At 33.5% G+C, this 27,017-nt stretch overlaps 1 protein-coding gene across 1 annotated transcript in view; it reads left to right on the forward strand.

The window, feature by feature from the left end:
- Positions 1-27,017, forward strand: part of LOC133323391 (mitogen-activated protein kinase kinase kinase 13) — a 31,840-nt gene that overhangs the window by 882 nt on the left and 3,941 nt on the right. Inside the window, exons 2-3 of the mRNA XM_061532321.1 lie at positions 26,260-26,739; positions 26,799-26,990. Coding sequence (XP_061388305.1) covers positions 26,260-26,739; positions 26,799-26,990 — 672 coding nt within the window. The remainder of the gene's footprint in view (positions 1-26,259; positions 26,740-26,798; positions 26,991-27,017) is intronic.

Genomic DNA, 27,017 nt, shown 5'->3' on the forward strand with positions numbered 1-27,017 from the left:
ATTATCGATAAATTTAGTTATCGAAATTATTAAATCCATTATTTCATAAAGAAAAAAATTCTCAACGCTCGATTGGTCGATTATTTCCTATGGAAGAAACTCCGCTGGTTCTGATTGTCGATTATTTCCAATAGATCCTCAGGTCCTAAGGATCGACTGTTTTCCTAAATCATCATTTCTCAGGCTCATAGGATCGGATTTTTTCTTATATTTTTCTTCAAACAGAACCTCACCCGAACCTGTCGATAGCTTATTTTTCCTTCTAAAAATCCGTAGATCCTGAGGATCAATTTTTTTTTGTTGAATGGGGAAAATCTCAGATCAAAGTGTCGTTATGTTGTTATAAAGAGGAAATTTTTTACATCCTGAGGATCGATTTTTCCCCTAGATTTATTTCTAGGTTGTGAGGATAAATTTTTTCCTACATAAATAAATCCCTAAGCTCAGCTAAGGTTTTTATTGGAACCTCATCCGAACCTGTGAGTCGTCTCAGGTCCTTAGTATCGATTTGATCTTCGAAAAATATCCTCAGATATTTAGTCTTGAATATCTACCCTGAGGCTCGTTATTTTCTTATAGAATAAAAATTAGGTCTTGGGGATATTTTCACGGGTAAGAAAACTACCCTTGGGTCATGAGGATCAGATTTTGCTGTAAATAACAATTTTGGTTCGGGGTCAAACTCATATGTTGTATAAGACCTCGAACTAGGTCTCATATATTGTAAAAGAACTCATAGGGGGTCTTATATGCTGTATAAGACTTAGTATGAGGTCTTTAAAATTTGTATAAGACCTCATATGAGGTCTCATATTTTTTATAAGAACTTATATGAGATCTTATATGTCTTATAAGACCTAATATGAGGTATAATATGTTGTATAAGACCTAAAATGAAGTATAATATGAGGTCTCATATGTTGTATACGAAATCGTATGAGGTCTAATATATTGTATAAGACCTCAAATGAGGTCAAATATTTTTTATAAGACCTCATAAGTGGTCTAATATCTTGTATAAGACCTCATATCTGGTCTAATATCTTGTATAGGACCTCATATGAGGTTTAATATCTTGTATAAGACCTCATTGGAGGTCTCATATTCTGTATAAGACCACATATGAGGTCTCATATGATGTATAAGACCAAATATGAAGTCTGAAATGTGGTATAAGACCTCGTATAAAGTCTCATACTTTGTATAAGACCTCATATGAGTTCTCATATGTTATATAAGACCTCACATGAGGTCTCATATGTTGTATAAGACCTCGTAGGAGGTCTCATATGTTGTAGAAGACCTCATTGGAGGTCTCATATTTTGTATAAGACCTCATATGAGGTTTCATATGTTGTATAAGACCAAATATGAGGTCTGAAATGTGTTATAAGACCTCGTATAAAGTCTCATACTTTGTATAAGACCTCATATGAGTTATCATATGTTATATAAGACCTCATATGAGGTCTCATAAGTTGTATAAGACCTCGTTGGAGGTCTAATATATTGTAGAAGACCTCATTGGAGGCCTCATATTTTGTATAAGACCACATATGAGGTATCATATGTTGTATAAGACCTCATATGAGGCGTCATATAAGGTATAAGACCTCATATGAGTTCATATATGTTGTATAAGTTATTATATGAGGTCGCATATGTTATATATATCCTCATAAGTGGTCTTTTTTATAAGACTTCGAACTAGTTCAAATAATTTGTATTTGTCCCTAACCCAGGTTTAATATTAGGTCTCATATATTGTATAAGATCTCATATATTGTATAAGATCTAATATTTGGTCTTATATGTTGTATAAAATCTCATATGAGGTCTCATATTTTGTAAAAGACTTCATATGAGGTCTTATATATTGTATAAGACCTGATGTGAGGTCTCATAGGGTTTATAAAACTTCAAATACGGTCTCATATGTTGTATAAGACCTGATATAAAGTCTCATATTTTGTATAAGACCTAATATGAAGTCTCATAAGTTGTATAAGACCTAATATGAAGTCTCATAAGTTGTATAAGACCTCTTAGGAGGTGTCATATGTTGTATAAGACCTCATATAAGGTCTCATATGTTGTATAAGACCTCATATGAGATCTCATATTTCACATAAGTCCTTATAGGGGGTGCCATATCTAGTATAAGACCACATAAAAGGTGTCAAATGTTATATAAGACTTCATATGAGGTCTCATATTGTATGTAAATCCTTCTATAAGGTCTTATGTTCTATGTAAGATCTCATGTCGATTATTCACTAATTCTGAGATTCGACATGCCAGTTTTTTTTATTGAGAACAAAAATTAATTGTCAAAAGCTGTAATATTTTTTTATTTAAAATATCGCACCATATCCATTCCGAAGCAATAGCCAATAAGTTCCGTCTATTTCATTCATGTAACGAACACGTGTATATCATCGGTTTTTTTCATTGTAGTATTTTTAACACATACAACTCCTGCGGTTCACACGCATTTACGTACATACATACTCTCTCTCTTCTCTCTTGGCAACTCTCTCTTTCTCTGAAATCAGGTTGCCGCAAAAAAATCTCACATCTAAAAATATCAATCAATAAAAATAATTGCAAATCGTTGTCGTCTTCGGTGTCGGTATCGAAGTCGGAGTCTCTGTCGTCTAATTACGTACGAATGTTATTATTTCTTTTTTCACTTTTTATTGCAGAGGTGTATGTATGTGTGTGTGTACAACCTACCAACAATTGATTGGTTCCCACAACACCTACGGAAAGTTAAGAGCCATCGCCATCAGCAAAAAAAAAGTAGTTGCGTAGTTGTCTTTGCTTCATTTTTTCGTTCGGTTTGTTTGGCGGCGACGTCGTCAATGGTGGTGCTGCTCGAAAATTCACATGGCCAAAAGTAGCAATTCGTGGATGGTGGTCGATGGGTCGGACGTTCATTGAGGTATGGAATAACTCGAGATGGTGGGTTGTTAGCTTGGCTGGTTGGTTGGCAATAAATTGTCGAATGCAATGTCGTTTCGAATGCTTCGCTGAATTGTTGTCGTCGTCTCAATGGTTACTACGACCATTCGACGGCTTCTAGGAAATTCGACAAGTGCTAGCCGACCGACAATGATGTGTGTTTCTCTGTGTGTGCTTGAATTATGAGAGTGATAGATTGCCAATTTTTTCCCATCGTATATTTCTTATGACTTCGTTTTTTTTTTCTTGTTTTCTGATACGAAGTTATAAACAAATATGGCATTTGTTTTTGTTTTCACTTCTCATCCCACTTCGTATTGGAATGAGAAAAGCGAGAGGTGGAGTGAGCGAGAGAGAGTGCGAATTTAGTATAAGGTCGTTTGCTGATATGAGAGCTGAGTGATTATTGTTCAGAGATGGGAGGTTTTCGGTTGGGGTACTTTTTTTGGTACACTTGTGGATATGAAGTAAAGGAACAGAATGGACTCAGAAGAAGAGTAAGCTGCAGAATATAAGACCTCATAGAATGTTTCATATCGAATTAATTACATCATATGAGATGTCTTAGGAATAAGAAGACCTCTTTAATGCAATATAAGACCTGATATAAGTCTGATATTTTATATAAGTCGTTATAAGAGGTCTTATAAGAAGTTTAGTATGTTGGATAAGTCATCCGATGGTATATAAGACCTCATATGAGATTTTATATTTTGTATAAGACCTCATATGAGGTCGTATGTCCTGTATAAGACTTCCTATTATGTCTTATATCTTGTGGAAGAGTTCCTTTGAGCTCTTAGATCGTGTATAAGACTTACTATGAGGTCTTATATTTTGTTTAAGACTTCCTACTATGTCTTATATCTTGTATAAGACTTCGTACTATGTCTTATATCTTGTATAAGACTTCGTACTATGTCTTATATCTTGTATAAGACTTCCTACTATGTCTTATATCTTGTATAAGAAATCCTATGAGGTCTTATATCTTGTATAAGAATTCCTATGAGGTCTTATATCTTGTATAAGACTTCCTATGAGCTCTAAGATCTTGTATAAGACTTGCTATAAGTCTTATATTTTGTATAAGACTTCCTATAAGTCTTATATTTTGTATAAGACTTCCTATAAGTCTTATATATTGTATAAGTCCTCTTTTGAGGTCTTATATCTTGTATAAGACATTTGTTGAGTTCTCAGATTTTTAGAACACCTCCTATAAGGCGTCTTATTAAATATAAGACCCCAAATGAGGTATTTTATTTTATATAAGAAATTATATGAGGTCTCACGTATTATATAAGACCTCAGAGAGGTCTCATATTAAATATAAAATCGCATTTGAGGTTTTATATCTTGTATAAGACTTCTTTTGAGGTCTCACATGTTACATAAGACCTCAGAAAAGGTTTTATAATTTATATAAGTCCTCGGAAAAGGTCTTATATAAATTATAAAAGTTCTTATAATTTGTATAAGACCTCATTCTAGGTTTAATATTGAATATAAGACATTTTAGGAGGTTTCATATTCTATATAAGACCTCATAGAAGGTCTCATATTGAATATAAGACCTCATAAAAGGTATAATATATTATATAAAAGGCCTTGTTTCTTGTATACGACTTCTTTTGAGGTCTCAGATTTAATATAAGATCTCACATGAGGTCTAATATGTTATATAAGACTTCATTTATGTCTAATATTTAATATAAGACCTCATTAGAGGTCTAATAAAGTGTATAAGACCTCATATGAGTTCTAATATTTTGTATAAGACCACATATGAGTTCTAATATTTTGTATAATACCTCATAACAGGTCTAATACTTTGTATAATATCTCATTAGAGGTCTAATACTGTGTATAAGAGTTTATAAGAGGTCTAATACTGTATATAAGACCTCACAAAAGGTCTAATACTGTATATAAGATCTCATAAGACCTCGTAAGAGGTCTGCCATTTTATATACAAAATCAGAAGAGAACTAGTACTGCGTATAATACCTCATAAGGGGTCTAATTCTGTGAATAATGAGGTATAACACTATGTATAAGACCTCATACGAGGTCTAATACAGTGTAAAAGACCTCATAAGAGGTCTAGTACTGTGTATAAGACGTCATAAGAGGTCTACTATTGTTTTCAAGACATCATAAGATGTCAAATATTGTGTTTAAGACCTCATAACGGGTCTTATACTATGTATAAGACCTCATAAGAGGTCTAATTCATTTTATAAGACCTCATAGGAGGTCTAATACTATGTATAAGACCTTATATGAGGTCTAATAAGTGTATAAAACCTCATAAGAGGTCTAATAAGTGTATAAGACCTCATAAGAGGTCTAATACTGTGTATAAGACTTCATAAGAAACGTAGAAGACATCATAAGAAGCGTAGAAGACCTCATAAGAGGTCTAATACTGCATAGAAGCCATCATAAGAGGTCTAATACTTTGTATAAGACTGCATAAGAGGTCTAATACATTGTATAAGACCTCATCAGAGGTCTAATACATTGTATAAGACCTCATCAGAGTTCTAATACATTGTATAAGACCTCATCAGAGGTCTAATACATTGTATAAGACCTCATAATAGGTCTTATACTGTGTATAAGACCTCATAAGAGGTCTAATACTGTGTATAAGACCTCATAAGGGATCTAATACCGTGTATAAGACCTCATAAGAGGTCTAATACTGTGTATAAGATCTCATAAGAGGTCTAATACTGTGTATAAGACCTCATAAGTGGTCTAATAATGTGTATAAGATCTTACAAAAGGTCTAGTACTGTGTATAAGACAGACCCTAGATGTCTTGTATATAATATAAGAACTCATTAGAGGTCATATTTTTTATATAAGACATCATTAGGGGTCTAAAATGTGTAAAAGATCTCATCAGAGGTCTTATATATTATATAAGACGCCACATTAAATTTAATATATCATCTGAAGGTCCTCAATGAGTCCCAAGACCCAATTTCAAATGGTACCCAAAAATCGTACCTCTTTCTTCAGTTGCCATCACTATAATGGATGCCAAGATGTTGCGGTGGAGAGCCTAAAACTCACCCAAAACAAAAGCAGCAGCTGCTGCTGTTTGGAGCAAAACAACAATAACATTAAAAAACCCACAAAGCAACCGTCGGTCTGGCTGATGAATGCCAACCGACCAACTGAGCCCAGCTAGACAAACAACTTTTTGCGTTGATGTATGTTTGTGTGTATGTATGTATGAGGAGGAGAGACGACGATCGTCGGTTATTGTTATTTTTTTCTGTTCAGCACAGAGACCTCCAACTCTGAAATGAATCTCTGTCGCCCGCCGAGCATAGTTAGTAGACGTGCAAATTCTCAGTAAAACGGTTATAGTGAGCGCACGCTTTTTTTAACGTAACGCCGTGAGGTTCGTGGGTTACGTTTCGGTAGAGAAAAAAAAAATAAATGCAACAACAAAAATTAAATAAAACAACAACATAATATTGGCGACAAAAAATAGGAATAAAAATAAAACAACAAAAAACCAGTAACAACCAACGTGCAATATTTTTGAAAATAACAGCAGCCAATAACAACAACGAATTTCATTATCATTTATTTGTTGTTGTTGTTTTTTTTGGTAATAACCATAAAAAATAGCAGCAAAAAATTTTTATAATTTTTTTCTGGCTTCTTTGTGGAGTGTGTGTATGTGTGTTTTAGTGACACAAAAAATATTTAAAAAAAATATTATGTGAGAAAAAATAAAAACATAGCAAGAAAATGAGTTATTAAAATTTAAAAAAAAAATTGTTGTTGGTGGTTTCTTGTTCCAAAAAAATTAATTATAAAAAATGTGGAATGAAAAAAATTAGAAATATTGATTTTCCCCCCTCATATTCAGCCAGCTATCTTCGGTAAAAAATAAATAAAAAATCCGACAAGCAAAAAAATACAACAAAGCAAGTGATAAGAAATCAAACAAAAGTCGTGCGAAAAATGAAACCAAGACGTCGGATTTTTTTTTTTTTGACAAAGCCATTGTGAAAATAAATTGTTTATTATTAAAAAAATAAATAAATTACGTATTTTTGAATTTTTACAGAAAAAAATGCTCAAATTTTGTGAAGAAAAATATTTCTGTAATTTTGTTTAAAAAAAATAAAATTAATAATTAATCGGAAATTACCCCTTTAAAATTCGCCTCTTTTGAGCTAAGCCATTGTGAAAATAATTTTTTATTTGAAAAAAGTTAATAAATACGCATTTGGAATTTTGCGGAAAAAATGCCCTAATTTTTGTAAAATAAAAAAAAATAATTAATATTTCATCGACAACTATCCCCTTAAAAATCGCCTAAAAATTAATTAAAAAAAACCCTGAATTTTTTTTATTAAACTAAAAATTTTATATACAAAAATCGGGAATTACCCCTTTTGAAATTCGCAAAAAAAATAAGTAACACCCATAAACTACTGTGCATTAAATTTCCTTTAAATTGTGTATAAAGAAGCCCTTTAAATAGTGGCTCTCTGACTTTTAAATTGTCTCTGCCACGACGCTGTGATAAATTCTACCTTTCATTGTTGTATTATTTTGTTTTGATTTGCTCTCAAAACAAGCCACGAACAACATCACCAAAACCCACCGACCCTTTAAAAAAGCCAAAATTTTTTTACTAAGCCAGTGAATTTTTATTAAAAAAAATTAATAAAAAAATTCCCTGAATTTTTTTATAAAATTAAAAATATACATCTTTAAAAATCGCAAAAAAAGTTATAGCGTCTATAAAATACTGTGAATTCCCTTTTAAATTGTGTATAAAAAAGTCCTTCAAATAGTGGCTCTCAGCCTTTTAAATTGTCTCTGCCACGACGCTGTGATAAATTCTACCATTCATTGTTGTTTGTTTTATATTGTTTTGATTTGCTCTCAAAACAACCCACCAAAAACATCACAATATCATCACATCATTAATCGATGTTCACAGCATTAATTCGCACACACAGAAAATACGCACGCACTCTCCAAACATCACACAGTCTACCCAACAACACACACTCTAACCAACGCACTCTCTACCAAACAAACACTTTACCCCCACATCAGGCAAAACACCGCACGCCTGCTCTCTCTCGTGAAAGTAAATAACAGCATACTCTCATGCACATTCAATTGAAACAAGTGGAAACCCATTGACACACACACATATCGACAACGCAATGCAAATTTGTTATTCTCTGCCCGAGCCTGCTATAAGCAACACACAGTCTATCCAACTAGCACTCTACGCAACGCACCATCATCTACGAAACACACAGTCTACCCATCACACACAGTCTACCCATCACACACACTCTACCTCTTGCACAGTCAACCCATCACTCAGTCTACCCAACACACACTCTACCCATCACATAACTCCCACTCTCTCTCTCCCTCTCTCTCCCCTTCATTCACACATCAAAAACATTACAGCTGTAAATCTAATTGGATTCCAATAGGCATTATTTGTTTATCCCCCAACAGTGGTTTGCTCAATGAAATATTAACCGAATGTGTCTCTCTCCCTCTAACTATGCAGTAATCATTGACAACAACCATCTCACCCACCACTCCCTCTCAGTGTATGTGTGTGATAAACAAAAAACCCAACGTAACGCGTTTTGTTTACATTTTTATTGCGTGTGAACTAAAACAACACGAATAAAACTGCTGTAATCTCTCTCCCCACATTATACTCCCACTGTGTCTATTTCTCTCTCTCTCTTTCCCTCACAAACTAACTAATGTTATATTACCTTGACGTCATTTTAATGGCAAGATTCTTGATTTAAGAAAGAAAAAAATAAATAAAATACAATGAAATAAAAAAAACAACAACAAAATAACAACTAATGCTATTTGTTGTTATGTTGTTGTTGCTATTTTTTTTTAAATAGTTTTAAATCTTGTTTTTTTTCTTTCGTAGACAATTCGTTTGCCGTTAAGATCACGATTTTATTGTCGTTGTTTTCTTTTATTTATCTAGTTTTAGGTGGCTTAAACTAAAAGCCAATTTTGCTGCACAGTGGGGTAAAATTTTGGAAAATGTGAATTTCAAAAAAAAAAAAAAAGAAAACAATAGTATGGAATAGGAGACCTTATAAGAGGCCTTTTGAAGTATGTAATACGAAGGCTTCATTAGGGCATTTTAATGACTTAGAAGGTCTCATAAGACCTTGGTGGCTTTCACCAAAAATTCAATTTTGATGCACAGTGAGGTAAAAATATAGAAAATTTGAATTTGAAAATAAAAAAAAAATATATATAAGAAATATGAGACCTCATAAGGTATCATTAGGGCATTTTGATGAGTTAGGGGACATAATAAGGGATTTTTTGAGGAATAAAAAAATACCAAGAAATATTTTTTTAAAACACCTCGTAAGGTATGTTTTGTATATTTTTAAAGTCGGAATGCCCATATAAAATTTATTTTATTGAATAGAAGTTCTCCTATGACCAAAATCGAATATTTTGAATATGAAAATATCGAATTCAGCTACAAGAAACTGTATTCAGCAAACAAAATTTTGTGATTTATTACAACTGAGACAGCCTGCCATACATTTTCATGAGAACAAATTCTTATTCAGCTACTATAAAACCTATTCAGCTGAGAAATTATTACAAGGAACTATATGCAGCAAACAAAATCTTATTATTTTATGTAGTTGAGACTGTCCATTACACATTTCCATGAGAAAAATTCTTATTCAGCTACTATAAAACCTATTCAGCTAACAAATTTATTTTGACCACTACGTCTAAGGACAATATCTAGTCATTTTCATGCCAAAAAATTGTATTCAGCTACAAGAAACTGCATTCAGCTAACTTTATTTTTGTGGTTTAATATAACTGAGACTTCCTACTTTCCATTTCGATGAAATTCTTATTCAGCAGAGAAATTTATATTGATTTCTACGTCTAATGGTAATTTCTTTGGATTTTCATATAAAAATATTTTATTCAGCTCCTCAAAACCCTATTCAGCTAACAACATTTTATCGTTTAATACATTTAAGACTGTCCACTATACATTTCCATGAGAAAAATTCTTATTCAGCTACCATAAAAACTATTCAGCTAAGACATTTATATTGATTTCTGTGTCCAATGACAATTTCTATGCATTTTTACACTAAAAAATTTTATTCAGCTACGAGAAACCCTGTTCAGCTAACTTTTTCTTTCCGATTTTTAAATTGAATGATGATATTACTACATTTTTATATATATAAATATCTTATTCAGCTCCTCAAAACCCCATTCAGCAAACGACATTTTGTATTTTAATATTACAACATTTACATACAAAAATATCTTATTCAGCTACAAGAAACCCTATTCAGCAAAGGAATTTTTGTTCTTTAATACACCTAAGACAATTTACTATACATTTCTAACAATCAAATTCATGTTCAGCTACTTAAAAACCTATTCAGCTGACAAATTTATATTGATTCTCATATCTTATGGTAATTTCTAGGCTTTTTCATATAAAAATATGTTATTCAGCTCCTCAAAACCATATTCAGCTAACTGTTTCTTCACGATTTTTACATTTAATGATGATATTACAACATTTTTGTACAAAAATGTCGTATTCAGCTACAAGTAACCCTATTCAGCTAACGAAATTTAGTATTCTAATACACCTAAGACCATTTATAATACATTTCTAGCAATCATATTCATATTCAGCTGCATAAAAACCTATTCAGCTGACAAAATTTATATTAATTCAAATATTTAACATTTATATTCCCCTAAGCAATAGCGACAGAGAGCGAAAGAGGGGGAAATTTTGAGAAATTTATTTTCAAAATTATTTTTTTTTATTTTCTATATTTTTATTTTATTAAATAATTTCTTTAAAACCCAAGATTTATTAAAAATAAATTTTGAAGAAGAAAAAAACCGTTGGTCGTAAGGCCACTAACCACCAATAAAAAAACCACACAACTGCTCTTCAAAAGAATTGCCACCGCAAAAGATGGTGGCTGAAAACGGCAGCAGCCGTAGCAAGAAATAGCAGGCACGACTGGCTGCTATTTAGACGCTTTTAAGCTGTCATTAAACCAAACAATTTTTTGTAGTTTTTATTGTTGTTGTTATTTTTTATTTATAATAAAAAAACCTACGCAAACCATGCGGGTTTTTGAAGTGACGAGAAGAGATGCGAAACAAAGTAGAAGAAGAAGAGTGGTAGAAGAGGGCTGCTTTGGCAATATTATGAAAGATGTTTTTTGGCTGAAAGTATGTCAATAGGCAGAGTAGTAGGTGCTTGAGAAGAATTTCAAAATATTTGAATTTGATATTTGTAATAACAAAAATACTTTATTAATAAAAAAAATATTTGTTAAGGACAAATTTTTGGAAATTCGATTATTTTTTCATTAAATTTTGAAAAAAAATCCTCTTAAATAAGGTTAAAATATATTAAAGGTATTGTCTGATTACTTAAAACCGTGTAAAATTTACTAAAATGTGTAATTTTGACTGTATAACAGTTTGTATAACAGTTTTCAAAACTGTTATACACCTTAAAATCAATCAAAATCACACTCTGTAAGATCAGAAATTAATTTTTGTGAGTTTTTTCGTTGTATAACAGTTACGAAAAACTGTTATACTGACTGTTATACAGCAAAAAATGCCTCAAAACATTAATTTCGAACATTGGATGCTATATTATGTTCATTTAGTCACATTTTATAATGTTTTGCGTTGTATAACAGTTATAAAAACTGTTATACAAATTGTTATACAGCAAAAAAACGTCATTAAACGTGCATTTCGAACATCTACTATCATATTACCATCATTTAGACATTTTTGGTAATTTTTTGCTTTGTATAACAGTTACAAAAACTGTTATACTAAATGTTATACATAAAAAATTGCCACAAAACGTACATGCCGAATATGGGCTAATATATTACTTCATTAAGACATTTTTGGTTATACTTTGTATAACAGTTATAAAAACTGTTATACTAATTGTTATATAGCAAAAATACGTGCTTAAACGTGCATTTCGAACATTGGCCAACATATTATCTTCATTTGGACATTTTTAGTGATTATTTGCTTCATATAACAGTTTTGAAAACTGTTATACAGCAACAATTGCCCCAAAACTTTCGTTTCGAACGCTAGATATCTCTTTTTTACATTTAGCCATTTCTAATAGTGTTTTGATTTGTATAAAAATTATAAGAACTGTTATACTAACTGTTATACAGCAACAAATGTCTCAAAACATTCATTTAGAACATTGGATGTCATATTATCTTCATTTAGCCATATTTTGTAATTTTTTGCTTTGTATAACAGTTATAAAATCTCTTACACTAACTGTTATACAGCAAAAAATGCCTCAAAACATGCATTTCGGACAATAGCTATCATATTATATTAATGTAGAAAGGTTTTTTGTGATTTTTTTGCTTTGTATAACAGTTACAAAAACTGTTATACAGCAAAAAATATGCCTCAAAACATGCATTTCAAACATCGGCTATGATATTTTCTTCATTTAGCAATTTTTTGTAACTTTTCACTTTGTATAACAGTTATAAAAACTGTTATACTAACAGTTATACAGCAAAAAATGTTTCAAAACATGCATTTCGAAAATTGGATATCATATGTTCTTTATTTAGCCATTTTTAGTGATTTCTAGCTTTGTATAACAGTTTTGAAAACTGTTATACTAACTTTTATACAGCAACAAATGCCTAAAATCATACATTTCAAACATTCATACATTCAAATTTCGTCATTTAGCCGTGTATAACAGTTATCGAAACTGTTATACAAACTGTTATACTCTCTAAAAATTACGAAAAATTGAATTTCATATAAAATAGCAATTATAATATGTTTACCTCATACTCCAGTCTACAGCAAACTGTTATACTCCAGAAAAAAATCCATAAAAACTTCAAAAAACTCTAAACTGCTTTTTTTCTTGCTTTAATGCCGTTAAATAAAGTATTGAATAATTTAATATCAAGATCAAAACCTCCAATGACTTAACAAATTGTATTTCACTATCTACGCAGTCCAAAAAAAGTTCCACGCATTCCGCTCCTTCCCCTCCCACCACCCCTTCTAACCACATTCATCTACATTTCTCACCTTCCAATAAAACAACAAAACAACTCGACTTTCCTCTTTCCTTCCTTCACTCACAGTCAAGTGACAGTCCGTAGTGACGTACGTCATTTGATAATTTTTTATCGAAAAAATAAAAACAATTGTGCGCCTGCGTGCTCACTCAATAGCTGTCTCTCTCCATCTCCCTCCATAGCTCGTGATTTAAATTGTTGTGCATAAGACTATGTGTGTGTATTAGTGGTGTGTGGTCGTAAACAATCAAAATTTGTAATTGAATAATAAGTACATGGTGAACTGTTTTTGTTGTTTTGGCCAATTTGTTGGTCATACGTGAGTGGGCAAAACAAAAAATTAACATTCAGTATAAGAGTGCGAACATTTATGGTCAATAAAATAGCAAGACACTTTTTAAGACCTCTTATGAAGTCTCATATTTTATAAAGGCCTCTTGTGAGCTCTCCTATCACATAGAGGACTTCTTTGAGGCCTTAAATATCATATAAGACCTTCTATGAAGGTTCACATTCTATAGATGGCCTCCTATGAGTTGTCCTATCTTGTAAACGGTCTATTATGATGCCTCCTATATCGTATAAGACATCTTTTGAGGCGTCCTGTATCATATAAGACCTTCTATGAGTTCTCCCATTTTATAGAAGACCTCATTTGAGGTCTTCTTATATATACAAGACCTCTTATGAGATCTCCTATTATATAAAAGGTCTTCTATGAGGTCTCCTATTATATAAACATGTCTTCTATGGGGTCTACTATGTCAAATAAGACTCTCTATGCGTACACCTCTAAAAAGAACTATGTTAAGGTCTCCTAATATATGGAAGACCTGATACGAGATTTGATATTTTCTATAAAACCTCCTGTGGGGTCTCTCATATATTAATGATCTCATATGAGGCCATTTTTACTGTTTAAAATTGCTTTTAACACAAATTCCGTAAAACGTCATGGAACATGGAGCGTATAACTATTGTCAATACTCATACGCAGCAATGTCCGACTCTTTAATTTTTATTGCGCTACCCCTAGGGACTCATCGAAAAAAATATTAAAAAAATCTACGCCTTATGGGCATTCGGAAAAAAAATATTTAAAAAATCTACGCCCAAAAAAAAAATTATTTAAAAAATCTACGCCGAAAAAAAATATTAAAAAAAATCTACGCCTTATGGGCATTCGGAAAAAAATATTTAAAAAATCTACGCCTTGTGGGCATCCCGAAAAAAAAATATTTAAAAAATCTACGCCTTGTGGGTATCCCGAAAAAAAAATATTTAAAAATTCTACGCCTTGTGGGCATCCCGAAAAAAAATATTTAAAAAATCTACGCCTTGTGGGCATCCCGAAAAAAAATGTTTAAAAAATCTACCCCTTGTGGACATTTCGAAAAAAAAATATTTAAAAAATCTACGCCTCATGGGCTACACCAAAAAAGTTATTTTAAAAACATTTGCCTTATGGGCTACTGGATCGTATACGTGTCATCAATACACATACGCAACAATGTTCATATTTTTCAATAACTTGAAGCGTATAAGTTCCGTCATACGCCGCAGCGATATACCACCATTATATTCAGTTTTAAGAAAGTAACGAGCCTATAGCAGAAAAATTTATGGACTTTAAGAACCGGAACTATTCTATTCTACAAAATAGAAGATCTTCTTTGAGATCTCCAATACTATAAAATACCTTATCTGAGGTATCTCCTATTCTCTTAGAGATCATTTATGAGGTCTACTATTCTAAAGAAGACTTCCTATGAGGCCTCCTATTCTAAAGAAGATCTCTTATGAGTACAACTACTGTGTAGAAGACCTTTTGTGAGGTCTCCTATTACTATAAAATACCTTATCTGAGGTATCTCCTATTCTCTTAGAGACCATTTATGAGGTCTAATATTCTAAACAAGACTTCTATGAGGCCTGCTATTCTAAAGAAGATCTCTTATGAGTTCACCTACTGTATAGAAGACGGTTTTATGAGGTCTCCTATTCTATAGAATATTTTCAATGAGGCCTCCTATTCTATAGACGACCTTTAATGTATGTTGTATAGAAGGTGTCTTATGAGGTCTCTAATCTATAGAGGACCTCCAATGATATTCCGGATACCAACGAAGTTCTTCTATGAGGTCTGCTATCCTCTGGAAGGCCTTCTATGACGTATACGATACCAACGAAGTCCTTCAACGCGGTCTGCTATACTCTGAAAGACCTTTTATGCGATCTCCGGATACCAACGAAGTTCTTCTATGAGGTCTGCTATGCTTTAGAAGACCTCCTATGATATTTCTGATACCAACGAAGTTCTTCTAAGAGGTATACTATGCTCCGAAAGGCCTTCTATGACATATACGATACCAACGAAGTCCGTCTATGAGACATGATATGCTCTAGAAGACCTCCTGCGCGATCTCTAATACCAACGAAGCCCTTCTATGAAGTCTGCTATTCTCTGGAAAACCTTCTATGATGTCTCCGAATACCAACGAAGTTCTTCTAAGAGACCTTCTATGATATCTCCGATACCTACGAAGTTCTTCTATGAGGTCCGATATATTCTAAAAGAACTCTTTTAATATATCTGATGCCAAAGAACACCCTCTATGAGGTCTTCTATAATCTGGAAGACCTCCAATTGTATCTCCGATACCAACGAAGTCCGTATATGAGGCCTGCTATGCTCTCGAAGACCTCCTACTCAATCTTCAATACCAACGAAGTTTTTCTATGAGGTCTGCTATACTCTGGAAGACCTCCTATAATATCTCCGATGCCAAATAAGACCCTCTATGATACCAGAGGACCTCCTATGATATCTCCGATACCTACGAAGTTCTTCTATGAGGTCTTCTATACTCTGGAAGACCTTCTACAATGTCTCCGGATACCATCGAAGTCCTTCTATGAGGTCTTCTATAGTCTGGAAGACCTTCTACGATGTCTCCGGATACCTACGAAGTCCTTCTATGAGGTCTTCTATACTCTGGAAGACCTTCTATGATGTCTCCGGATACCATCGAAGTCCTTCTATGAGGTCTGTTATGCTCTGGTAGACCTTCTATGATATATCCGATACCTACGAAGTTCTTCTATGAGATCCGCTATAATCTAGAAGACCTCTTGTAATATATCTGATACCAAAGAACACTCTCTATGAGGTCTTCTATAATCTGGAGGACCTCCGATTGTATCTCCGATACCTGAAAAAAATTATTTAAAAAAAATCTACACCTTGTGGGCATTCCGAAAAAAATTGTTTACCTTTGCTATTATTTCCTACCCTAGTATAATTTGACATAATTACATGCATAATCGTGCTTTATTGTTATTTTATGAGCATAAACAAAAAAATACAACAACAGCAGTGGTGGCAGAGACATGGTCAAAATCACAACAACAAAACAAAAACTCCAAAATTGTTAGCAAAAAAATTGAAATTGATTATTTTTTTCCCGCATCGCTTCGACTGCAATTATGAATAAGTAGTTAAAAATAAACAATCCGAAATGAAATGCGAAATAAACAAACAAAGTGAAGAAAATAGTAACAATAATAACAACTACAAATAATTAAAGTGTTGAAAAGTTAACATCGAAAAAAATCAAATCAAAAAAAGAGGGAAAAATCAAAACAGAAGACCCGATTCATTATCAGAGACACCCAGCAAAGAAATAGCGGAAGGGAGGAAACTAAGAAGAAGAACATCAACATCATCGGCATTTTGTCAATTGCCTAGAAAGAAAAAAGAGAGTAAGAGAGAGAGAGCTAAAGATAGCACCTGCCTTCGAAAAATAAATAACTTATCAGCAAAAAACTTCAATCTAAAATTAGCAAAACAAAAAAGAAGAAAAAATAACAAACGGAAAAAAAATTATTAAACCCAATACCAAGACCGAACACACCTCTCATATCTGTGGTAGTGCTGCAAAAATTCAACAGACACAACTATTGTCTACGTCTATGTTTGTTTGACTTCGTTTGACTAGTCAACCTAATTTCAATATATCGAAGATCTTATTACCGGTTCCATCGCTACTAACAACAACAAAAAGTGATACCATACAACGATATCAAAAATTCCGACAACTAAAGATCTTCATCGATCAACAAAAAAACTTGATATCACCTCCAAAGATAGCAACAATCAACCGAGAATTTCATCAACGCCACCACCACCGTCATCATCATGGTCTTTTATATTTCGTTATTCGGCAAGAATATCGAACCGCCGGATAAAATTTTGAATGCAGAAAAAAGGTAAATGTCTATAAAATCTCCTTTAGGGTCTCTCATATATTAATGGTCTCCTACGAGGTATTTTGATTGCTTCAAATTGCTTTAAACACAATTTTCTTAACCTCATGGAGCATGGAGCGTATAACTATGGACACTACTCATACGCCGCCATGTTCGTCTCTTTTGCTTTCATTGCTAAACAATTTATACCTCCAAAAAAATTATTTTAAAAATTCTACGCCTTGTGGGCACCCCGAAAAAAATTATACAAAAAATCTACGCCTTATGGGTTGCTCTAAAAAAAAATATTTAAAAAATCTACCTTATGGGCGTATTCGTGCCATCAATACTCATAAGTTCTTATTTTCAGTAATATGGAGCGTATACGTATCGTCAATACTCATACGCAGCAGCAATATACCACAATTATATTTAGCTTTAAGAAAGCAACGAGACTATCGAAAAAAATTAAAGGACTTTAAGAACCGGACCTATGAAAAAATTTGTACAAAAATATTTTAAGCCCCTGACATATACGAACAATTTTCTATCGGAAACATATGACCTCTATGGCCTCTTATGAGATCTTTTATTTTATTGAAGGCCTCAGAAGAGGTTTCATATTTCATTGAAGGTTTCCTATAAGATCTTGAGGTCTTTAATAGAATAGAAAACCGCATATGAGACCTTTTATATATCAAAGAAGATCTACTATGAGGGCTCATATTCTATTGTCCATATAATAAGAGGTCTTGTATTTTTTGACGACCTCATATAAGGTCTATCATACTAAAGATTTCATATGAGATTTTCATCAAAATAGAAAATCTTCTTTGAGATCTCCAAAACTATAAAATACTTTCCGTGGACTATCCTAGTCTCTTAGAGACTTTGTAATATATTAGAAACCTCTAATGAGGCCTCCTATTCTATAGAGGACCTCTTATGAGGCCTCCTATAATAAAGAAATACTATGAGGCCTCCTATTATATACAAAACCTCCTATGAGGCCTTCTAATATATAGAAGACCTCCTATGACATTTCCGATATCAATGAGGTCCTCCTATATGGTATACTAAGCTCTGGAAGACCTTTTATGACATCTCCGCTACCAACGGAGTCCTTCTATGAGATCTGCTAAGCTCAGGAAGACCTTTTATGAGGTCTCCTATCTAAAAGATGAACATCTATGAGGATTGATGTGCTGTGGAAGGCCTCTCCGAGTCCTTCTATGAGGTCTGCTATGCTCTGGAAGACCCCCTGTGACATCTTCGATACCAACGATGTCCTTCTAGGAGGTCTCCTATCTATAGAAGACCTCCTTTAAAATATCATAATCCAAAGAAACCCTTCTATGTCATCTCCGATACCAACGAAATCCTTCTATGAGGTCTACTATGCTCTGGAAGGCCTTCTGTGACATCTCCGCTACCAACGAAGACTTTCTATGAACTGGAAGACATTCTATGGCATCTCCGGATACCAACGAAATTCTTCAATGAGGTCTGCCATGCTCTGGAAGAACTATGATGTTTCCGGATACCAACGAAGTCATTCTACGTGGACTGTTATGCTCTGGAAGAGCTTCTATGATATATCCGATACCTATGATGTCCTTCTATGAGGTCTGCTATATTCTGGACCCTCCATGAGGTCTGTTATGCCCTCCTGTAATATCTCCGATACCGAATAAGACCTTCTATGAGGTCTACTATGACCTCCTATGATATCTCCGATACCAACGAAGTTCTTCTATGAGGTCTGCTATGCTCTGGAAGACCTCCTGTAATATCTCCGATACCAAATAAGACCCTCTATGAGGCCTCTATGCTCTGGAGGACCTCATATGATTTGGGAGATCTGCTTTTATGAGGTCTGCCATGCCCAGGAAGATCTCGTATGATATATCCGATACCAACGAAGTCCCTCTATGAGGTCTACAATGCTTTGGAAGACCTCCGATACCAAATAAGACCCTCATGCTCTGGAAGACCACCTATGGCATCTCCGGATACCAACGAATTCCTTTTATGAGGTCTGCTATGCCCTGGAAGATCTCGTATGATATATCCGATGCCAACGAAGTTATGCTATGAGATCTACTATGTTCTGGGAGACGTCCTAGGATATCTTCGGTACAAACGAAGTCCTTATATGAGATCTGCTATGCTCTAGAAGTCCTTCTATGCGAACTCCGATACCAACGAAGTTCTTCTATGAAGTATTCTACCTATAGAAGACCTCCTACGAAGTCTCATATCTTAAAGTATACCTTCTATAAGGTCCCCTATACCAAAGAAGACCCTATTTGAGAGGTCTAGTAACCTATCGAAGACCTCCTCTTATTTCATAGTAAGCTCTAGGCCTTCCCTGGTCTAGAACAGTTTATTTGCATCATTTCCTTAGTTTGTTGTTGTTTTTTTATTTATTTATCATTTTATGATAGTTGAAGGTATAGGTAGCACTACTAAACACACGCACAACAACAAATATCCGCAAAAACTAAAAATGTACTATGGTTGTTTGTCTGTGTGTGTGTCTGTCTCTGTATCTCTTTCAATAGAGCTATTTATCTTACTGATCAATATCGTTTAACGGCGCGTGTGTACCATCCGGATGGCTGGTACGGCGACCGATGACGACTTCGACGCGATATCTAGACTACTATTGTGATGTTAATGTGACTGTTGTTGTTGTCGTCCGGTGTGTGAGGGTTCTATTAACCCCTTTATGGATGTCAATGGTTGGTTCGTTTCAAAGGAGGGTGGGGAGGGAGGGATGTTGAATGGATATATAATACAGTTCAAAACGTGTTAATAAAAACCAACACGTTCGACGGCAATACTTTTTATTTTTTATTGTCTCGAGGGTCTGGGTCTGGTAATTAAATTACAATTAAAATTATCAAAGGCAGGAAGAGGAAGAAAAAAATTAAAGTCAATTTTTTTTTTAATTTTGTATTTAAAAAATTATTCATATTAGATCTCCTATTTAAATATGGGCTTCATATGAGGTCTCCTTTTCCATAGAACACCGTCTATGATATCTGTTATTCCAAAGAAGGCTTTGTATGAAGTATGTTTTCCTATAGAGTTCTCCTTTTGCTATAGAAGACATCCTATGAAGTAAATTTTATTTTCAAATTTCAATATTTTTGCCGATACCAAATATGGCCTAAACGTATTTCATTTATAATTTGTGTTAATTTTCAATTTTCACGTACACTCACTCACAAACACACAAAAATCTAGGTGAATCCCCCGATTGCGGATTGATAAGAAAGAGAGAGAGTTCTGTTCCGTTCAATTGCCCTTATCAATCGATAACATAGTTTGCTTTTTTTTATTTACTAGAAAAAAATGCCAACGTTTGCACTTTAAACGTTTTTAATTTTAGACACCTTTAAATGGCTGAAATTATTTATTAAATTCCATTAGCATAGCAGACCTCATAGACGGTCTTCTTTGGTATCAGAGATATCATAGAAGGCCTTCCAGAGCATAGCAGACCTCATAAAAGAACTTCATTGGTGTGGGAGATCGCGTACGATGTCTTCTAGAGCATAGCAGACCTCATAGAAGGACTTCGTTGGTATCCGGAGTCATCACAGAAGGTCTTCCAGGGTATATCAGACCTCATAGAAAAACTTCGTTGGTATCGGAGATCGCGTAGGAAGTCTTCTAGAGCATAGCAGGTCTCATAGACGGACTTCGTTGGTATCGGAGATATCATAGGAGGTCTTAAACAGCATAGCAGACCTCATAGAAGGACTTCGTTTTTATCGGAGATGACGTAGAAGGTCATCCAGATCATAGCACACCTCATAGAAGGACTTCGTAGGAATCGGAAATGTCATAGGGAGTCTTCCAGAGCATAGCTGACCTCACAGAAAAACTTCATTTGTATCGAAGAGGTCTTCCAGAGCATAGCATACCTCATAGCAGTTCATATATGGGATAGGAGACCTCATAAAAGGTCTTCCAGATCTTAACAGACCTCATAGAAAAGCTTCGTTACTATCGGAGATATCATATGAGGTCTTCTAGAGCATAACAGATCTCATAGAAGGACTTCGTTGGTATCAGTGATATCATTGGATATCCTCTATAGATTAGGAGGCCTCAAAAGAGGTCTTTTAAATAATAAGAGGCCTCATATGAGAACTACTACATAATAGGAGGCCTCATAATCCATTTATCAAATAGTATGCATCTCCTAAAAAATGGAACATCTCATGTGGAGCCTCTAATAAATCTGTAGTATAATTTAAAATCGGACACTTCATATGGAGACTCAAATAGAATGGAAGTCCTAATAGTAGGTCTTCTAACGAATAGGAGACCACATATGGGGTCTATAACAAATTTGAGGCCTAATTTAGTATAGGCCTATTCGTATAGAATAGGTGACTTCTTCTTAGGCCTTCAATAACATATAAAAGACTTCATAAGAGGCCGCATAGTTCATATGTCTCTTATAGAAAATTGTTCTTTGGACCTCAGTGGCTTCATTTTTTTATACACGATTTTTCAAAGAATCATTAAATTTTTCATTGTTACTTTCTTTACACTGAATATAATGGTGGTATATTGCTGCTGCGTATGAGTATTGACGATACGTATACGCTCCACATTACTGAAAATAAAAACATTGCTGCATATGAGTATTGAAAGCTCGTATACGCTTCAGTAGCCCATAAGGCATAGTAAACTTTAGTATACTCTCTGTAATTCACATACTCTCCCTCTCCTTCTAGTCTTTACCTATTCACCTTTTATAATTATTTACATTTGATCAATTACTGCAATACAACATTACTTCGCACTCTATATCACCCAATCGTTGTCTCCCTCCCCTCCCTCCCCTCCCTCCCCTTCTTCCCATTACACACTTACCGGCTACTGTTGGGAGATTGCACAGCATGGCAAGGCAAGCATGCGTGTGCATCTTTTGTTTTGTTTTTGGCAAACAAGCCTACATGCCTTTCTTTCATCTGGCTACTTTCATTGCATCACATTCATCTCCAACAGTAATGACATTTGTTTATTATTCTCCCTAGTTCACACTCTCTCCCTCTCTCTCTCTCTCTACCCGGTACACACTCACCTGCTATTTTAATTATTTACCTTTGATCAATTACTGCAATACAACTGGTTGAGCTCTGTCTATCACCCACAATAACATTACTACGCACTCTATACCACCCACTCTGTTTCACCCACTCCCTATCTCCCACAAACTGTCTCCCTCCCTCTCTCTCTCTTCCTATTCCCATTGCACACTCAATGGCTAATGATGGAAGTTTGCAAACAAGGCATAAATGCATGCACGCACATATTTTGTTTTGTTTTGCTTTTTGCCACACAAGGCTCCATGTATGTGATGGGTGCTCTCTCTCTCGTTCTCAGACTCTCCATCACTCTGCTCTTGTGTGTGGTGGGGGTTTGCTAAACACAGTTATGTTGTTGTTGTTTTTCCTTGTTGTTCATTTGTTTTTGCAATGTGTGTGAGATTTTTTGCCAATCTGTTTGTTTTGTCGTCGTCGTTGTTGCTGTTGTTGTTGTTATGTAGATACGATCGTTGCTGGCCAGTTCGTTCGTTTCGCTGGCTTGGGCATGCTATGTCGTTCGTTCGTTTGTTCATTTATTTGTTGATAAGATAAACAAACACGAAAAATTGATTGTGTGTTGTTGTTGTTATTGTTTTTGGAGAAGATACCAACGATTTATTTTGTCGTCTTGTGGGAATATACATGAGTGTGTGCATATGTGTGATTTGTTTTATTTTATTTTTTATATTCCAGGTGAAAACTCAAAATCACCTGAGTATGGCGGTTTTTTGTTGTTGTTTTGTTTGTGATCATGATTATTATTGCTTTTTTGCGATGCCTTTGTTTTTATTTTTGATTGTCATATGAGAATTTTGTGTTTATTGTTGTCGTTGTTTGCGACTGTTGGTTAGGGTTGAATGATTCTTTGGGGGTAATGGAATTTTGTGTAATTACATTTTCTGGTTTTGTTGTTGTTTTGGTTTGTGTACCTTTTGTTGTTTGTAGCTGTAATGTAACACAAGAGTGTTCTTGATTCTTGTGAGAGTAACTGAGACCTCATCATATGAAATGCCTTAAGAAAATAAATGAGAACGAGGGCATAATCATTGTCACTATTTACCGGACATGATCAAGTATGCAGCTATACAATGTTTAAAGTTGGCTACGGATGTTTTTGGACTTTGAAAGTTGGTGTTAGTTGTTGTTGTTTATTCAAATCTGTCCCCCTGATAATAACTGTTATACGCGTCACACTCACTCACTCTGTCTGGCCCTAACAACAAACAGAGCTGCTGGGTTGCTATTGTTGTTGTTTTTGTTGCTGTTTGCAGGGTGATAGCACAAAAAACGTAAACGCCTCTAAAAAAGACTGCTGATTTGTTTCTAGAATTCTTTGACGGAAAAACTTTGCTCGGACTTGACGTCATTGATTTTGTTGTTGTTGTTTTCGTTTTTTATGGTTTTATAATATCATAGCAAATCCAAGATAATTGTTAACGGCTTGTGGAGTTGTTGTTGTTGCTGTTGGAATTTTTTGTTGTTATAAACTTGGTTAAATAGTTTAGATAGTTTTAAGTTTGTTTTTTCTAACATAAAACCGGTTTCCTGTTTCTAATTGAATTCAAAAAAAAAAAAATGCCATTCATTAGCGAAAGGCCAGCAAAGATGCTGGAGATCGTTGTGAGTCGAAGCTTTTATCAGGGGATTTGGAGAGACAGGTGTCTCGTGATGATTGCGGAAAAATAGATAGGCTATTGTTTTGAAATTCTAATACGGTCTAACGGTATTTTATTGAAATTCAATTGTTCTCCTGTCACTTTTTTGGATTCTAAAAGAATCAAATTTAACTGTCATACTGATGAATTTCTTTAAAAGAAATTTGGAATTTTTTTGAAGATTTAACTGTTACACTAGTGTATAATAAAATTCTATATGAATTTTATTTTCAATAAAAAACTGACGATAAAAAACTGTTATACCATGTAGAATTGATGTATTAACTGTTATACACCATTTTATACAATAAACATTTTTCATTCACTTTAATTTTGCGGTATTGCAGCCGTAATTTTAAATTTTGAACTGTTATACAAAATTTTTCTTTGAAAAACAAACTGTTATACGAGGTCTTATAAACTGTTATACTCTTGTTTTTCTATCATATTGAGAGAAAAATTAGTTTTATGACTAAAAAAATTTATATTACCTAAGCGTAGTATAACAGTTATAGAGAGATAATTGCAAACTGTTATACACCATTTCATACAATTAAAATTTGTCTTTCACTTTTTATGAGATTATTTTGCGGAATTGCAGGCGTAATTTTCAATTTTGAACTGTTATACAAAGTTTCATTAAAAAACAAACTGTTATACGAGATCTTGTAAACTGTTATACACTTATTTTTCAATCATATTAATAGAAAAATTAATCTAATGATTAAAAAATGTATATTACACACATATAAGCGTAGTATAACAGTTATGGAAAGAAAATTGTAACTGTTATACACAATTTCATGCAATTAAAAATATGTCTTTCTCTTTTTATGAGGTTATTTAGCGGTATTGCAGCCGCAATTTTCAAATTTGAACTGTTATACACAATTTCTATTGAAAAAATTGTTATACGAGGACTTACAAACTGTTATACACGGAGAAAAGAATTGGTTTTATGGGTAAAAAATGTATTTACAATACATATTAGCATAGTATAACAGTTATAAAGAGATAATTTAAAACTGTTATACACCATTTGAAACTGTTATACATGTGTTCTTAAGCAATCGAAACTTATTTCTTAATAAAAAATATTTTTAATCGCTGCTTTGACTGCATAACAGTTTTTATAGATTGAATATTTCAACTGTTATACGTATAACAGTTTCACATGTAAACTGTTATACAACGAAAACTTTATAATTTCATAAAATCTGTTATACAGTACTTTCATATCGATCTTGTTTAACTGTTATACCAAATTTTTGTACCGTTATACGTACATTTTTTTGATATTTAAACTGTTATACACATAAAAAAGTTGACTATTTCAATTGTTATACATATAACAGTTGAATATTTCAACTGTTATACACATAAAAGTTAAATATTTCAACTGTTATACATACAACACTTTCATATATAAACTGTTATACAGTAAGTTCGCCATAAAATCTGTTATACATTACTTAATTATCGATATTTTAACTGTTATACATAAAAACGTTTCATATTTAAACTGTTATACATATAACAGTTGAATATTTCGACTGTTATACATATAACAGTTTTATATTTAACTGTTATACAGTAAATTTTCCAATAAAATCTGTTATAAAGTAGTCTCATATCGATAATTTAACTGTTATACAAATTTTTATATTGTTATACAGAAAACAATTTTTGATATTTAAACTGTTATACATATAAAAGTTGACTATTTTTAACTGTTATACATATAACAGTTGAACATTTCAACTGTTATACCTATAAATATTGAATATCGAAATAATTTTTCCAATAAAATCTGTTATACTATACTTTCATATCGATATTTTTAACTGTTATACAAATTATTATGCTTTTATACAGAAAAACATTAATATTGAAACTGTTATACATATAAAAGTTAACTATTTTTAACTGTTATACATATAACAGTTGAATATTTCAACTAAATATTGAATATCGAAACTGTTATACATATAACAGTTTTACATATAAACTGTTATACTGCAAAATTGTCATAACAACAATTTGTTTAACTGTTATACAACTAAATATTCTATAGAAAACTAATATTTTTCTTCTCTCCCATTTCAGCATTGCCTGCCTGCAGGAAGACCTCGGTCACCTAGGCCTTGGCGGTCCTACCGATTTGCCTTATAAACCCGAAATTACACATCAACATCAGCACCAGCCTCACAAAAATGTCGTTGTCGATTTGAGCGACAGCAGTGCGGAGAATACCTGCCAGCATCGATGGCCCCCAAATGGGGGTACGTTCGGTCATGGCGATAAACCCATCGGATGGATGTATGGCCTATTGGGTTGTATGAAACCGGTGTTGTCGTTTATCGGCAAGGCCGGTGTCATCGAAATTAAAAATCAAAAAACAGAAGATTGGGAAATACCCTTCGAATCGATAACCGATTTGCAATGGTTGGGTAGTGGTGCCCAGGGGGCGGTCTTCAGTGGCAAATTGAAAAATGAAATTGTTGCCGTCAAGAAGGTCAAAGATGTCAAGGAGACAGATATAAAGCATTTACGAAAATTGGATCATGAGAATATCATTAAATTCAAGTGAGTGCGGGATGGGGAATTTTTTGCCGAACATTTCTAATTTTTTTGTTTTTTTGCAGAGGTGTTTGCACCCAATCACCGGTGTATTGTATCATCATGGAGTTCTGCCCCTATGGTCCGCTACAAAATATACTCAAAGAAGCCGATTGTATGAAACCGTCCCGCCTCGTTTCCTGGTCGAAACAAATTGCCTTGGGCATGCAGTATTTACATTCCCACAAAATTATACACCGGGATTTGAAGAGTCCAAAGTGAGTAGAACCCCCTTTCCGATTAGG

This window comes from Musca vetustissima, unplaced genomic scaffold, assembly GCF_032173495.1.
Source record: "Musca vetustissima isolate MV318-11 ecotype Yass unplaced genomic scaffold, APGP_CSIRO_Mvet_v1 utg26911, whole genome shotgun sequence".
Lineage (NCBI taxonomy): Eukaryota > Metazoa > Arthropoda > Insecta > Diptera > Muscidae > Musca > Musca vetustissima.